Source organism: Syngnathoides biaculeatus, chromosome 17, assembly GCF_019802595.1.
Source record: "Syngnathoides biaculeatus isolate LvHL_M chromosome 17, ASM1980259v1, whole genome shotgun sequence".
NCBI lineage: Eukaryota > Metazoa > Chordata > Actinopteri > Syngnathiformes > Syngnathidae > Syngnathoides > Syngnathoides biaculeatus.
This window is the reverse complement of record NC_084656.1, coordinates 3,571,760-3,586,372: the sequence shown is the minus strand read 5'-3', so window position 1 is coordinate 3,586,372 and position 14,613 is coordinate 3,571,760. Positions and strand designations below refer to the sequence as shown.

The window sequence follows — 14,613 nt, the reverse complement described above, 5'->3', positions numbered from 1 at the left end:
AGTTGGGGAAAAAAGCACCAACCATATCTCGTGTAAGTAGATATCCTAATGATTTAAGAATGAAACATTTAATTTTTCACAGTCATTTATGAAACTTAAAACATTAAATGGAAAGCCACATGGCACGTTGCACATCACAATATAGTGACTTAAAAACTCTTGAAGCCCTTCCAGATTTAATAAACAGTACATCCACCATACTATATATCAGATTGAGCGATTCAAAATGGTAAAAGTTAGATACTGTAATTCATTTTTAAAAAGCCACAATAATTCCACCTGATTACAAAGAGATCTCAATCATGTTTTAACAGTACATTTTGCGACTTAAATTTTGACCTAAAACAAGGAGTAAAATGGCCCACTTGGTGTGGAGTGCATTTTTTTTTAAAATGCTAGCACAACTACAAAAATATTGTTCCAAAAATAAATTTTCAAACAATTCCCCCTATGTGCTTTTCCCTTCAAAATAGAAAAGATAGGAGGGAGACAATAGAGGCAATAAATATCACATCCAAATTGCACAACACACAGTAGGCGGCACTTTGCTCAATTTTGAAATTAAATGTACATGAACACAATTCCCAGTCAGCGGAAGATCTAGTTTTCATCCATAGTTTTGCACAAGACGCCACATGCTGCCATGCAGGCAACTGATCTGTGGTTTTGCCTGGTAATCACAGAGTCTGAATAGAGAATCTTCCCAATCTCCATAAATACTCTACATTTCAGTCAAGCGTTACATGGGATGACATGACAAAATAACTGGGATGAGGACTAAAATCCAGGGGGGGGACATTTTTCTCAAGGGATTAAAAAAAAATTGGAGAGGTTAAAAAAATCCAGTATTTCCCTTTAACCACTCTCCAAAAGAACGGTACTGTAGCAGTTTAACCTTGTTTAAAAAGAAGACTGTCTAATGTGCTCCCGGCTTCCCTCAGTTATCCAGAACTACCGTGCGGAGCTCATCATCCTCACTCATGCTGATTGTCGCAATGGCACCATCGTTAAACTCAAATGAGCTCCCGCCGTCCACCACCATGCAGGCGTCCCAGCAGCGAGAGCGAACGCACACCCTAAAAGAGAGTAGAGTTCAGCAAGGGAACACTTGGGACACCACACCGTTAGGAGGCAAACAAGTGTCAGCGACTGACTTGCTGGCAAAGCCTCTCTGCCGGCTGCTGGAGAACACCCGGTTCACAATTGGCTCTCGGATGCTGAAGAACAAGCGCCTTTCCTCAGGATTGAACACCAGTGATTCATTGTATTTGTCAGTAACTACGCACACAAATACAAGCGGTGAAGAAAAACAAAAACTAAAGAATAATAGTGTTTTTGAAACTCACCCTTCTCAATGAATTTAAGGTTGAGTGGAATCGCAAGCCCCGTTTGACACTTTCCTGGAAGAAAGGATATTATTGGTTAGCCAGCAAGCTAGTGGTTTACTGCATGCAGACCCTAAATTGCCAAAAGTATTCACTCTCTTTGACTTAGATATGAATTGAAGTGACATCCCATCCGTAATCCATAGGATTTACTATGACATCGGTCCACTCTCTGAAAGTACATCATAAACTCTTTCTGGAAAGGCTTTCCAGAAGGTTTAGGAGTGTGTATAAGGAATTTTTTTTTCCCCCAGAAGCACATTTGTGAGGTTACGTACTGATGTTTGCTGATAAAGCCTGGCTCTATGTCTCCATTCTAATTCATCCAAGTTTTCTAAAGGGCTGAAGTCAGAATTGTGTAGCCCAGTAGAAACAGGTTCTTCCATCCATCCATGTTCCTACCAGCTTGTCCTCACAAGGGTCGCAGGGAGTGCTGGACCCTATCCCAGCTGTCACCGGGCGGGAGGCGGGGTACACCCTGAACTGGTGCAAGCTAATCGCAGGGCAGATGGAGACAAACAGCCGCCCGCACAATCACACCTAGGGGAAATTTAGAGTGTCCTATTAATGTCGCATGTTTCTGGGATCTGGGAGGAAACCGGAGTGCCCGCCGAAAACCCACACAGGCACGGGGAGAACATGCAAACTCTACATAGGTGGGTCCGGGATTGAACCCGGGACCTCAGAACTATGAGGCCAATGCTTTCCAGCTGATCCACCATGCCACCTAGTCAAAGTTCATCTACATCAAAATTTGAATTGCGGTTCTGTGACCAATGAGTTGTGCAATGACGCAGTGTCATGTACGAATAGGAACGGGTCATCTACAACCTGTGGCCATAAAGTTGGAAACGTCTAAAATATTATTAGCCCTTGATCTCCAGCGTGAAAGGAAATCTGAATGCTTCAGCACACCAAGAGGTTTAGAGTAGTCAAACAGTTTAGGGATTACCACTTCCTGTTCCAACATGTCTGTGCACCAATCCACAAAGCAAAGTCCATAAAGGCATACAATGCCTTGTGAAAGTATTCGGCCCCTTGAACTTTTCAACCTTTTGCCACATTTTAGGCCTTAAACATAAAGATAGCAAATGTAATTTTTGTGTCAAGAATCAACAACAAATACTTTCACAAGGCACTGTAGATGGGAGAATTTGGTGCAGATGAACTTGGCCAGCCTATATGGAGTCCTGCCTTCAACCCGAAAGAAAATTTTTGAGTTGATTTCGAGGCACGCCTTCTAGTCCAAAATCAGTCTGTGACCTTACAAATGTAAACATAAACTCACTCCTAAACCTTGTTGAAAGGTGTTACAGCTGGAAAGAGTATAGCAGCAAGGATTTAGAACGGGATATGACTTGAACTCATATTGACAGGTGACCAAATACAATCAGTATCCGAGTTATGACGTAGGCGAGTTACAAACATCCGTACTCACGAGCACGTCCATCAGATGCCTATTAAATATGATTTTACTAGCGGCGCAGTACGTAAGATAGTTGTGGCAGCCCGGCACCGTGTACAACATTTATGGCAGCTCAGCATCCCAGCATCTCTCACTCACAGCAGCATTCTACCACTACACTCAGTCACAGTAGCATCTCTCTTTACACAGTACAATTTTATATTCGTTTACTGTAAATCATCATCCCCAAGAGGAAGTCTGAGTCATCTGATTGCAATTCCACCAAGAAACCAAGGAAGACACTGGGACGAAGATGAAAGTGATTATGGAGTATGGGGGGAAAAAAGTCAATTCCATCACTTGAGAATAGTATATTAAAAAAAACTAAGACAAAATGATAAAAATGAATACAATTGGCTGGCTACAAGTTCAGCTTGTACCCTGCCCGATGACAGGTGGGATTAGCTCCAGCACTCCTGCGACCCTTGTGAGGATAAGCGGTTCAGAAAATGGATGGAACGATGGATGGATGAAGTATAACCCTTGTGTTGGCTATTTTGTATATGCTCCAATTTACGACTGGTTTGTTGCAACTGATTTAAGTCGTAACTCAGACACTGAGTGTACTTTTAGCAATTCAGTGTAGTTTTCTTTCAAAGATGTGAAACTGATTACCTATTTTCAGGATCTCATTTACTGCTTGCTCTGCAATTTTGTTGATATTATATGACCTGTAGACAAAAAAAAAAAAAAAACTAAATAAAAACAAGGCTTCGATAATGGATGGAAACAATTTTGAACTACAATGGCCCCTTTCTGGAGCCATCACCGTATCGTGGTGAAGGAGTTTGTGTGTCCCAATGATCCTAAGAGCTAAATTGTCTGGGACTTTACTTGTACCCAGTAGAGATTCAGGACACCCTGTGCTGGATTTAGTAAATCAGACCAAGAACATCAGTGAAATTTACGGTTAATTTCACCGTGGATAAAATGTCCATTTCTTTGTATACGCAACATAGGTAACATTAATAAGCCACAACTGTCACTGAAATCACTCGAAACTAATGGGCACAGAATTTGTTGAAAAGCATAATGACAAGCCACAATGCTTCTGTAGCAATCTTTGTGTCACAATTCTGGACATCCCCCCACACGCACATACTCCAACACACATAAGTTTGACTACCAGGCTTTGGACCCGGTTCCTGTGCAAATGCTGAGCCCTGAACTCTTCTGCTTTTCCCACGGACCGTCATCGACAGAAATCTCATAGTAGGATGCCCTGGAGGAATAACAAGTTAAAGAAATGATTGGGCTCATGCGGACAGCCAAGATGAGTAATGTAGCAGGTGAGCATATTGGTCACACCTAGAGGACAGAGATTCTCCGATGAAGATTTCGTTCAGGCTCCTGACAGGGAGAAGACTGGGCTTGAGGAAACTTTCATTCAGTGTTCCAGTCCCTGTGAAATGATCGAAAGGAAGAAGAGAACAAACAGTGCCATGACAAATTATTTTTTTGCATAGTTGCATAACTAGGTAAAAATGCGACATAGTTTTGTAAATGTTGATAAAATTTAAAGAGGGAAAAAAAACTTCAAAGGTATCTGGTCCTGTGTAAAAAAAATATATATATATTTATATATATATATATATATATATATAATTGCCCCACCCCCACTGCATTGTTGAATCATGAATAAACTGTGGCTAATCACATTTTTTGTAAAGCCAAGTTCATTATTTACTGACCACACCAAAGTTTGATTATTTCCAGAACTGTTAAATCAAGAAATCACTTCAGCTTAACAAAATTAAATCAGCCAAAATGTCAAAAGCCTTCAAAAAATGCCATAACGCCTGCAAAAAATACCTATCTTGAAAAAAATATACAAAACATGGAAGTGGGATAAAAAAAAAAAAACTAAAAAAAAAACACCAACACCACAGCGACAACTCATCCAGGATGCTAAAAGGAAGCCAGGAAAACGTCGAAAGAACTGCAGGCCTTCCTTGCCTTGGTTTTCCTGACTCATTATTAAGGGAGAGACTTTACAACAAACGTCTCTATGGCAGACTTCCAAAAGCAAAAAGCACCGCTGACTAAAAGCAGCCACTCATATTGATCAGTAATTCCCGCATATATAAAGCTGCTGGTGTGATTAGGGATGAAATCTCAAGACCTTAAAATAACTTACTGAGATGTTATACCCGAATATGTAGATGTTACCATAATCATAATTTATTGACACTGCACACACTGAGACAGACATTTTATAGGTCAATAGATATTCAGTTGCAAAACTAAATATAGTCTATAGTCTAACATTAGAATTTAGATCAAGTCAAAGTAAATCACAATCTCATATTTATTATAGTTAGATACTGAAACATTACCTGTGTTATATCACAGAAATGTTTTCAGTGTAACTGAATTTCCTTTGACATGGCTCATGATCTTGATGACTTTTGACATAAATGCGCTCGCAGTACGTGAAGAAGCTCGGAACATGTGCTTTTGGCATAACTTTTGAATGTGCTCAGTACGGTTAACTTGCATTTCCTGTTTGCGGGTGAATACTGATTGTTTAGGATTAGGCTTGTTTTGTTACCAACATTTATTAAATTAACACGTAAATTGATGTCAAGACTTCACAGAATAAGCCACGTCTTTCAATTATGTATTTTTACTTGAAACAAATTTTACCTGTGGGATTTTTTATGCTCGACTGTGCAAATTTGCGAGTGCGATGGTGCGCCCGTCAAATCACAGTGACTGCTAAACGTAAAGGCTAGTTCTAGTTGTAAAGTACATAAATAAATAAAATTGGAAGAATTCCCAACTTTCAGTTTGTCTTGTTCTAGCTGGCATAAATGTAACAACATTTCAGGACAAGAATTAGTCAAACATGGTGGTAGTAGGTGAAGTTCTGGTGTTGATTTACCCCTTCAGGACCTTGACAACTTGCTGTGACTGATGTACCCATGAATGTTGCTCTTTACCCAAAAATGAATGAGAACATTCAACCATTAATTCGTGACCTCTAGCTGAAGCACACGAGTTCTGCAGTAGGGCAAGAATCCAAAACACAACAGCAAGTTCACTTCTGGATGGTTTACAAATCAAAATGGCTTCGGAGTGGCCTCACTAAATCCAAACTTCAATCCATTTGAATGCTGTGGCATGACCTTAAAAAAGCCATTATGTTCGAAAACCCTCCAGTGTTGCTGAATTCAACCAATTCTGCAAGGAAAGATGGAGGAAAATATCTCAACACAGATGTTAAAGAATCACAGCCAGTTATAGAAAACAATTTAATTTTTTGCTGCCGAGGGTGGCCCAACTAGTTATCAAGTTTAGTGTGCTTTGCATGTTCTCCCTATGTAAGCGTGACTTTTCTCCAGGCACTACAGTTTCCTCCCACACCCCCAAAACATGCATTGATTGGGAGACATTTGGAATATTTCTACAGATGACTTAAGATATCAAAATGCACTTTTCATCCAACCCTAACCCTACTTAACGGACATCAAAAGCAAGTCCACTGGCTGGAGTTCCCCTCAACAGCGCCTAATGTTCATGTTTGAATATTAACCAAGTAGTCTTCTTGGAGGGTGTGTCCCTCAAACTTTTGGTTGGGGAAGGAGTCTTTGAACCCAAGAATAAACATTTGTCAGGAAGCTGCTAATTAGATTAAGGTGATGTACACCAGGCATTGTCACAGGTATCATGTGATTGGCAGTCCCTGTGGCACCGCCATATCCGCTACACAAGTTTGAAACAACAAACAACTTTAACAACATATTGAGAGCGTGGGTGGCACGGTGAACAACCGTTCACAGCATCTGCCTCAGTTTGATTATGAGCATCTGCCTCAGTGTGATTATGAGCATGACTGTTGTCTGTCTCTATGTGCCCTGCGATTGGCTGGTGACCAGTTCAGGGTGTTCCCTGCCTCCGGTCCAAAGTTAGCTGGGATAGGCGCCAGCACTCAGGTGACCTAATGAGGATTAGCAGCTCAGAATGTGGATGGATGGCTAAATGGGGCCAAATAGCTTTGAATAGATGTTTAATCCTAAAATCATCAGTTGGGGAAACTATGCAAAATAATAATAATTTGAGAATAGGCCAAATACTGCTCCATAGCACTGTAGGATTAAGAAATTTTCAAGTGTAGTGGAGGGTCACATAATGCAAATATTTACTCTGCTGGTTGTTCATGGTGGTGATGCGGTGGGCCTGGCTGTGCTGCTCCAGGCTCAGCTGCTGTTCATGCAGATCTAGTGGAGTGGGATTTATTCCGGTGCCCTCAAGGTGCAGTCGAATCCTCTGACGCCACTGCCACCTGAATGTAGTACAAAGAAGGTGAGCTCAGATTTGCTCCCTTAGTCTAGTATCCATCCATTTTCCATTCCTTATCCTGTTCAGTATTGCATGAAGCTGGAACCAATTGCAACTCACTTTGAGAAATAAAGACTACACCCTGGACTGATTGCCAGTCAGTAAAAAGAGTAGAGACAACTACCAGGGTTTTCAGGTCTCTCCAGACATAATCAACTGAGTTGAAGTCAGGGCTGTGGCTGGACCATTCAAAAACAGTCACGGAATTGTTCTGAAGCCACTCTGTTATTTTAGCTGTGTGTCTCGTGTAATTGGCTTGCTATAAGATGAAACTTTGGTCCAGTCTGGGGTCCTAAGCATTCTGGAGAAGGTTTTGGTCCACGATATTCCTGAATGTGAAAAATGGATTGCACAGGTGCAAAGGACAAGAGCTTTGTGGGTTCCAAATGACAGGTAGGTATGTATAGAGCTATGAAAATAAATAAATAAAATAAAATAAATTAAAAATAAAAAAATAAATAAAAACAGTTGTGGGGGACAAATTTTTCTCACAGTTTATAGCATATGTTACATGTGAAATTAGAAAAAATCCCCTTGGTCAAACCAGCAACATATAACAAACCATTTGGCAACAATTTAATCACACACAAACACACAATACAACGCAAAACAATAAAATAGAAGTACAAAGGGAGCGATTTTCTCAGATCCAAAAATCTCTGTTGTTCGTCTCCCATTGCAGGTGGCACAGCGTCTTCTCAATGGAGACTGTCCCAGTGTGGCATCTGCAACTTTGCGCATGAATGACACACTCGTCTCATTTTTTTTCCTTATAGACATTGAAGTGAATAATATTATATGTAGTTTTCATAACAATATCTATTATAAATGTATATAGGGATGTCGGTAGACCTTTAAATATCTTTTTAAGAGAGTAGGTGAAAAAAACCTTGAAGCTGATTGTGTTGGACTTCATGTTTGACTTGGTGCCTTTTTGGCCAGGTCACAATTACAATAAAAGAGATGTGTTTTGATTGGTCTTTACCTGCTAAAATTAAATTCAAGTAAAATAAAAAAATCTGGTTGCCAAGGATGTACTTCTCCTTGTAACTGGTGTGTGACTGTGTTCAGAAGTAATGACATATTCAAACTCATGATCAATGGGAGTACACATACACAACTTTCAGTTTTTAGGTGTAAAAAAAAAAAAAAATGCATTTTTCCCTTACAGAAAGATTCACTTTATCCATATACATGAGTGAATGAAGGTGTTTGCTTAATAGAGGTTGAGAGAGAGAGAGAGAGAGAGAGAGAGAGAGAAAGAGAGAGAGAGAGAGACAGAGAGAGAATACAAGGTGTATGGTTAACTGTTACATGCGACCATAAAATAGTGCTTATGTTCACATATCTACAGCAAAAAATTTGCAAACTACAGCAAGCTGTTTTCTCAAATTACAAATAAGATGATACAACCAAGATTGAGCAGTGACAAAATTACACTGCATGTTAAAGCTGCATGCAAGCATGCTGCTGTCACAACACACAAATTGGCCTGCAAAACCCAATCGAACATTTTGTGCGCCATGTGCCTTTGCGTCCTTTCATTGCCGAGTCAAACATCACTGTTGTAATGGTGATGGATTCGCACAACGGCGCCTCAAGCGGAAGTAAAAAATGTAAGTCATGAAAAAGCAAGTAGCATGTAGGTTATTGTAACCGAGTAAATCTACTGTTGCTTCCTAACGTAAATACTTGAGTAAAAGTAAAAAGTATGTTTCATTAAAACTACATTGACAAGTACAATTTACCCATAACGTTACTTGAGTATCTGTAACAGTGTAAATTTAGCACTTTACTACTAATCTCTGTAAATAACCAGCTTTAAAGAAAGACACTTTGCTTCTTATTTTGATAACTCTGTGAGTCTTTTCTTTTTTTTTTGAAGTTATGGTATACCATAGTTCTCGCATGTCATGACAGTAAAAAATGTGAGACTTCGCTTTGGAATACTTAAAGTGTGTTTTAATATGTTTAACTGTTTATTCTAAAGAATTCAGAGTGTGGGAGGAGTTAATATATTTAAAAATCACAGATTTCACAGGGTTAGGGGTTACCACACCCCAGTATTTCGATAACATGAAGCTTTCATTGACTTAGTATATCTTATGTGCACGTTTGCGTCACACTCGCAATGGCTGATACTTGATATGGACTCGATTTTTCATACGCGGTTGGAAAAAGGCCTGATTCTGAAACTTAGCGTTCCTTTTTTCGATACATTGCCATGATCCAAATCTGAATTTTGCATCTTGAGAGCCAAATAAAATCAGAATTGTGTCCTCACTGAAAGAAACCAGCATTCACGAAACAACAGTACTGTCTACATTTAAGACACGAAGAAACTTTTTACACACAGGGTGAAATATATTTTAACAAATTAAGACTAAACAGCTCCATGAAGGTGATGTCTAACGTTAGATTATAGAATTAACAGCTGACCACGAAATCAATATATCTTTGATAAAATACGCACCTGAACTCACCACGGCAGAGTTTCCCCAGTGCCTCTGGGAATTTACGAGTGTATTTTACAGGCAAGCACAGATGACCTTCTGACCTTTAGTGGAGAGAGAATGTAAACCATTTAGAATTTTTAATTGCAGGGATGCTACATAAACTTATAGCCAAGTCAGAAAAGAAAAAAAAAACAATGCTTTATGTTATTCAAAGGGGAAATCCAGTGCTTTGCATGAAAAATGTATCAATAGCTCATGTAATATATACCCTATTTTGACAATGTGATGTTAAATCCTCTCTCAATTATTAGTGTTTTGAGAAGATTTTTATTGACAATTACGAATTTTCAGGGGCGCTGCCATTTTCGCGAGTCACATGATGTACGTGGGCGTATGTGACTTGTACCGTGCCGTTCCAAACACTGGATTACATGGGACACCATTATCCCCAGTGCTGATTTCTCGGATTTATCCTCATCTGATGAAGAATTAGCAGTATCGGTTGATCGGGAAGACGGAGGAATACTTCCATACAGATTTGAACCTGTGGCTGTAATTAATGTTGAGTATTCGGGCGAAAAGACACAGAGTCTGACGATGTTCCAGGCGGCGGAGGCCATTAGCCATAGAGACCGAAGCTAGGCTAAAGGCCTCCGCCACCACTGAAGCTCGGCTAAAGGCTACGCGCCATTCCACCCGAAGAACCATCTGAATATTCAACATTAATTATAGCCACAGGTTCAAATCTGTAGTAAAGTATTCCTCCGTCTTCCCGATCAACCGATACTGCTATTTCTTCATCAGATGAGGATACATCCGAGAAATCAGCACTGGGCATAATGGTGTCCCATGTAATCCAGTGTTTGGAACGGCACGGGACATGTCACATATGCCCACGTACATCATGTGGCTAGCAAAAATGGCAGCGCCCCTGAAAATTCATAATTGTCCACAAAAATCTTCTCAAAACACTATTAAATGAGAGAGGATTTAGAATCACATTGTCAAAAAAGGGTACATATCATATGACCTATTGGATACAGGGTTCATGCAAAGCACTGGATTTCTTCTTTAACATCCTTTAGCAGTTGCTACCAACTGTGGTGTGATGTACCTCTCGGGGTCTGTGTTCACGCCAACAACTGGTTTGTCCTTGTTCAAAACCTTACTGGCAACAAGCAGCATTGTCCCATCCCCTAATAAAATAAACTGTAGTTAGAGAACATGTATTGTGTATCTTCATAAGTTAACAGAAACCTGTGCATGTTTGACTGTTTTGGGCCCTTGTATTTATTTACCATTAAGAACAAGAATTAAGATAAAAGAATAATCTATAGAAAGACGGATACTTTTTTTTTTAAGACCTGATACCAATTCTGAACATTTGTCATCAAGAAGGCCAATAACTGACATTTAGAGCCAATTTTCATTTGCAGTAAAAGGGAAAATATTGCCATCAAAATTCTGAGTAATGCAAATGTCATCTATTTTATTTAAAAACCTTTAAACAGGTTTTCAGAGTTCCAGCATGTTATTATTATTATTTTTATTATTTTTGACAACGAACATCTTTGTTTTCAAATTCTAATAACTGCAGGTAGCTCAACCAAGTCCAGCGGCACATATTTTAAACGTAAAAACGTACTTATACATAGCACACTAAGGTTTTCAAAAACTTGGTAACATAACTTACTTTGTTATCATTGTTTTACATTAATCAGAATCAGATTTAGAATCATTGGCCAAGTGTGTAACAACAACAAGTGTAAAAACACACAAGGAAGTTTAAGCTCCACTGTCATGTCTAGAAACATTCTAAAATAGATATCGTAATGAAAAATACATATAACATTATTCACTTCAATGTCTATACGAAAAAATAAATCTGAGCGGAGAACGTGTCATCCATGCGCAAAGTTGCTGAAGTCTTATTCGACATTCATGTGGTCGCCATATTGCCTGCAGTGTCAGCAGCAGATGTTAGACTGGGACATTCGACAATGAAAACACGTAGTGGCACTTGCTATTGAACACGGAAGCTCTTTTTGAAGAAGAGAACATCTCACAATCAAGTGAAGTGGGCAATATTACCCTATTGTTTTGAGTCATATTTGGATGATATGTGGATCACTTCTAAGTAATAACAGACTCCCCAACAGTTTGTAGCGTACTTAGGAGGACCCATGCTGGGCAGAAGGAAGAGCTCCTTTCTCCTCCCACACGTGGCCAAACCACCTCCACTTTGGAGCCGACGCGCAAGCCGTCGCCAGCGAGCCGACGTGCGAAGTGGGGTGCCCAGATCCCGGTGGCCGGTGGGGGAAGAGCCCGGCCAAACCACCTCCCCACCAGCTCAGCCTTGTCAACAAAGCCATATGAACAGTAAACCCATCCTCCCGAGTTTTCGAACAATATCCAGCAATACAACTAACCGGCATTTTGGCTAACACAAAGGAACAAAGCGCTACCTTCCAACAGGTAAAATGCGTATAAACAGACGAGCCTGCCTGAGTGCGCTGCTGCTGTTTGTTAACGTCTTTTCCTGCTTCTTTCCAAAAACAAATCCCTTAAGAGGATTTTCATGGCAGGAGTTACAAAAAGCCATATATGTCAAAATCATGTTTTGTGGTGAAAAAACAGAATTGTCCATTCTCGGCAGCCTCTTTTTCATTAATAACATACTAAAAAAATCATGCATTTCATGACAGTGGACCTTTAAACTACAGCGTAGGGAATTCCAAGGGATAGGGATAGCCTCACTTATAGCACTAATTAAAAATTTAAATACATTATTTGCAAAGTGTTCTCCTATCAGCAATTGGAATAAAAATAAATAAGCCTGATGCAGAAATGCCTCAAAATTCCAAATATCAGCAACGATAATTTGCCTGGGTGAATATCGCGATATTCCTAGATTATTCTAATTATTCATTAACTGCCAGTCTATCAACGTAGAATCAAATGTAACCCAAAGCATTCTTACCTCCAGCCGAAATAATGGCATCCGCCCATTGCACTACTTCTGTATCATATTCACCCCTTTTCACCACTTGAACTTCAATTCCTTCTTTCCTATAAACATTTTAAAATGCCTTTCAAACACAAGCACTGTAGCAGCAAGAAAGCAAAAATTCCATCTCAACAGACAAATGTAATTGTTATGTCTTTGGGGAAAATCTTACTGCAGGCTTTTCACAATATGCTCCACGTTGTTAGTGTGGATGTTGTGTCTTTCCAGTAAGCCACTGTAGCTGGAACCCTTCATGGCAAGCTGTAAAACATTAAAAGTCATAAAAAGGTACTTTTAATTAGCATTAACCAATAGGTTAGAGGGCCACACAATTTGATCAATAACAGTAAAGACAACCTATTTTACTTTTTTTTTTTTTAATGCCACTTTACTTGTATGTGGGTAAATGCCTCCCATGCTCCACAGGACATCCTTAAAGGCCTATTTTTAAAACATCACTGATTATTTAAAATTGCAGGCATTCTTAGGAAACCCAATACTTAAATTGAAAAAATGTTGGTAGCCTTTTGAAGAAAAAGTGCATAACGGTAATGATAAAGAGCTTCATAAAAAAAACGTGTTTATTGTTGTTGATAAATGATCCTAATTCTCACTTTTGTGGCATTTAACAAAATCAAACAATTTTGGTGATTTAGTCTTATTTGACATCGTATTGAGACAAAAAAAAATAAATAAATAAACATGGAAATGTGTGTTTTTGCACAGTGTGTATTTATGTCTGGCTTTAAGTATATGTTCATCCATATTCATACATTGGGAAGATTTCTTTTGCTGTCTGTAATTGGGAGAACGCAAAATAGCTGCCTCATCCTGGCACTTCATCTTACAGATCCCTCTGGTGTATTGCAACATTCTCCACTGGCAAAGGCAGCTTGAGTGACGAAGAAGGACAGTATGCTCCCCCCCCCCCCCCAAAAAAAAAAAGACTAAATGCCTCTTAGTGTCAAACATTGAAATTATTAAACTTCTTTCGGACAACTGACTCTACTGTGTTTGTTCTGATGGATAACTGCCTTGAAAGAAAATACACTGGGCCGTTTTTACCGTTACTGAGCAAATTACTTGAAAATGATGAAGGAACATAGTCTCACCAGGTGCTTTAGATCCTCCTCAGACAGTCCTGCATAACGATAACGCTGCTGTTCGAACTCATATCGGGTCGTTTTGGTCACGACTGCCACCTTTGCCGGTTTGAAGCCATCTGTCGATTTCGTTGATAAATTACACGACGAAATGTGAAGTCGGCAACTGCGGGCACTCGCCACGTGACTCCCAAAGCACACCAACTTCACCACAGAACGGCGAGGCATCACTTTGCCAAATGCAAAATCGCTCAAATAAAAGTCCCCTGAGTGACTTGCTGTGTGACGCGCCTAATCGCTGCTACGAGTACTTTCCTACAGGGCGCCTCATGTCAAGGAACCCATCTGTAGTTACGACTCTCTATTCAAGACGTGGGAGTACACACTTGAGTTTGGAAGGTCAACCAAATTTACAGGCGTATAGTAACTGTTTAGAACCTAGTTTTAATAGTTCTCCAGTCACTTCGCTAACGTGCAACATCAGTGGACTAAAGCTTCATTTAACTAACGAGGTCAGTTATCGTGCCCTTTGTCAAGTGTACAAGCTAGTCCTACGTTACGAGGAATACAAAGCTATAAACGACTAGCACATTGCTTAAAATTCGTAAACCACAAAACTCATGATTGATTAACAACTGGATTTCATCTTGTTGCACAGACTCTAATACACAACTGCAAAAAGTAGAATTCCTAAACAACTATGGAAATCAAGACGGCGTAAAACATCACGTACAAACCAACCCAGCACGTATTTTCCTACGTAATGACGTATCCACAGGGATGAAATTATATACTAGATACGGGGCAATATATTTAGCAGCAGTAAGATAACCAATGTGCCGACGTGGGAGCCATG

The 14,613-nt window shown here is 39.6% G+C and overlaps 1 protein-coding gene across 1 annotated transcript; it reads right to left on the bottom strand.

Annotated features, from left to right (window-relative positions):
* Positions 1–67: 67 nt before the first annotated feature.
* nadk2 (NAD kinase 2, mitochondrial) lies at positions 68–14,519 on the bottom strand. Its single transcript, XM_061800816.1, has 12 exons — positions 13,767–14,519; positions 12,827–12,915; positions 12,628–12,716; positions 10,762–10,843; positions 9,665–9,748; positions 6,996–7,135; positions 4,159–4,252; positions 3,977–4,072; positions 3,466–3,521; positions 1,347–1,400; positions 1,155–1,278; positions 68–1,076 (listed from the first exon to the last, which is right to left on the bottom strand). The coding sequence occupies exons 1-12, from the start codon at positions 13,983–13,985 to the stop codon at positions 938–940; spliced, it is 1,266 nt and encodes a 421-aa protein (XP_061656800.1). The 5' UTR covers positions 13,986–14,519; the 3' UTR covers positions 68–937.
* Between the last annotated feature and the right edge of the window lie 94 nt (positions 14,520–14,613).

What these genes read in the sequence shown, in the direction of transcription:
- nadk2 (XM_061800816.1), bottom strand. Translation starts at nt 13,985, where the DNA reads ATGCCTCGCCGTTCTGTGGTGAAGTTGGTGTGCTTTGGGAGTCACGTG. An exon ending in AGGAGGATCTAAAGCACCTG is followed by an intron (nt 12,916 to 13,766) that starts GTGAGACTATGT and finishes AATGTTTTACAG; the next exon opens with CTTGCCATGAAGGGTTCCAG. An exon ending in GGAACCGGGTCCAAAGCCTG is followed by an intron (nt 3,522 to 3,976) that starts GTAGTCAAACTT and finishes TTTTGTCTACAG; the next exon opens with GTCATATAATATCAACAAAA.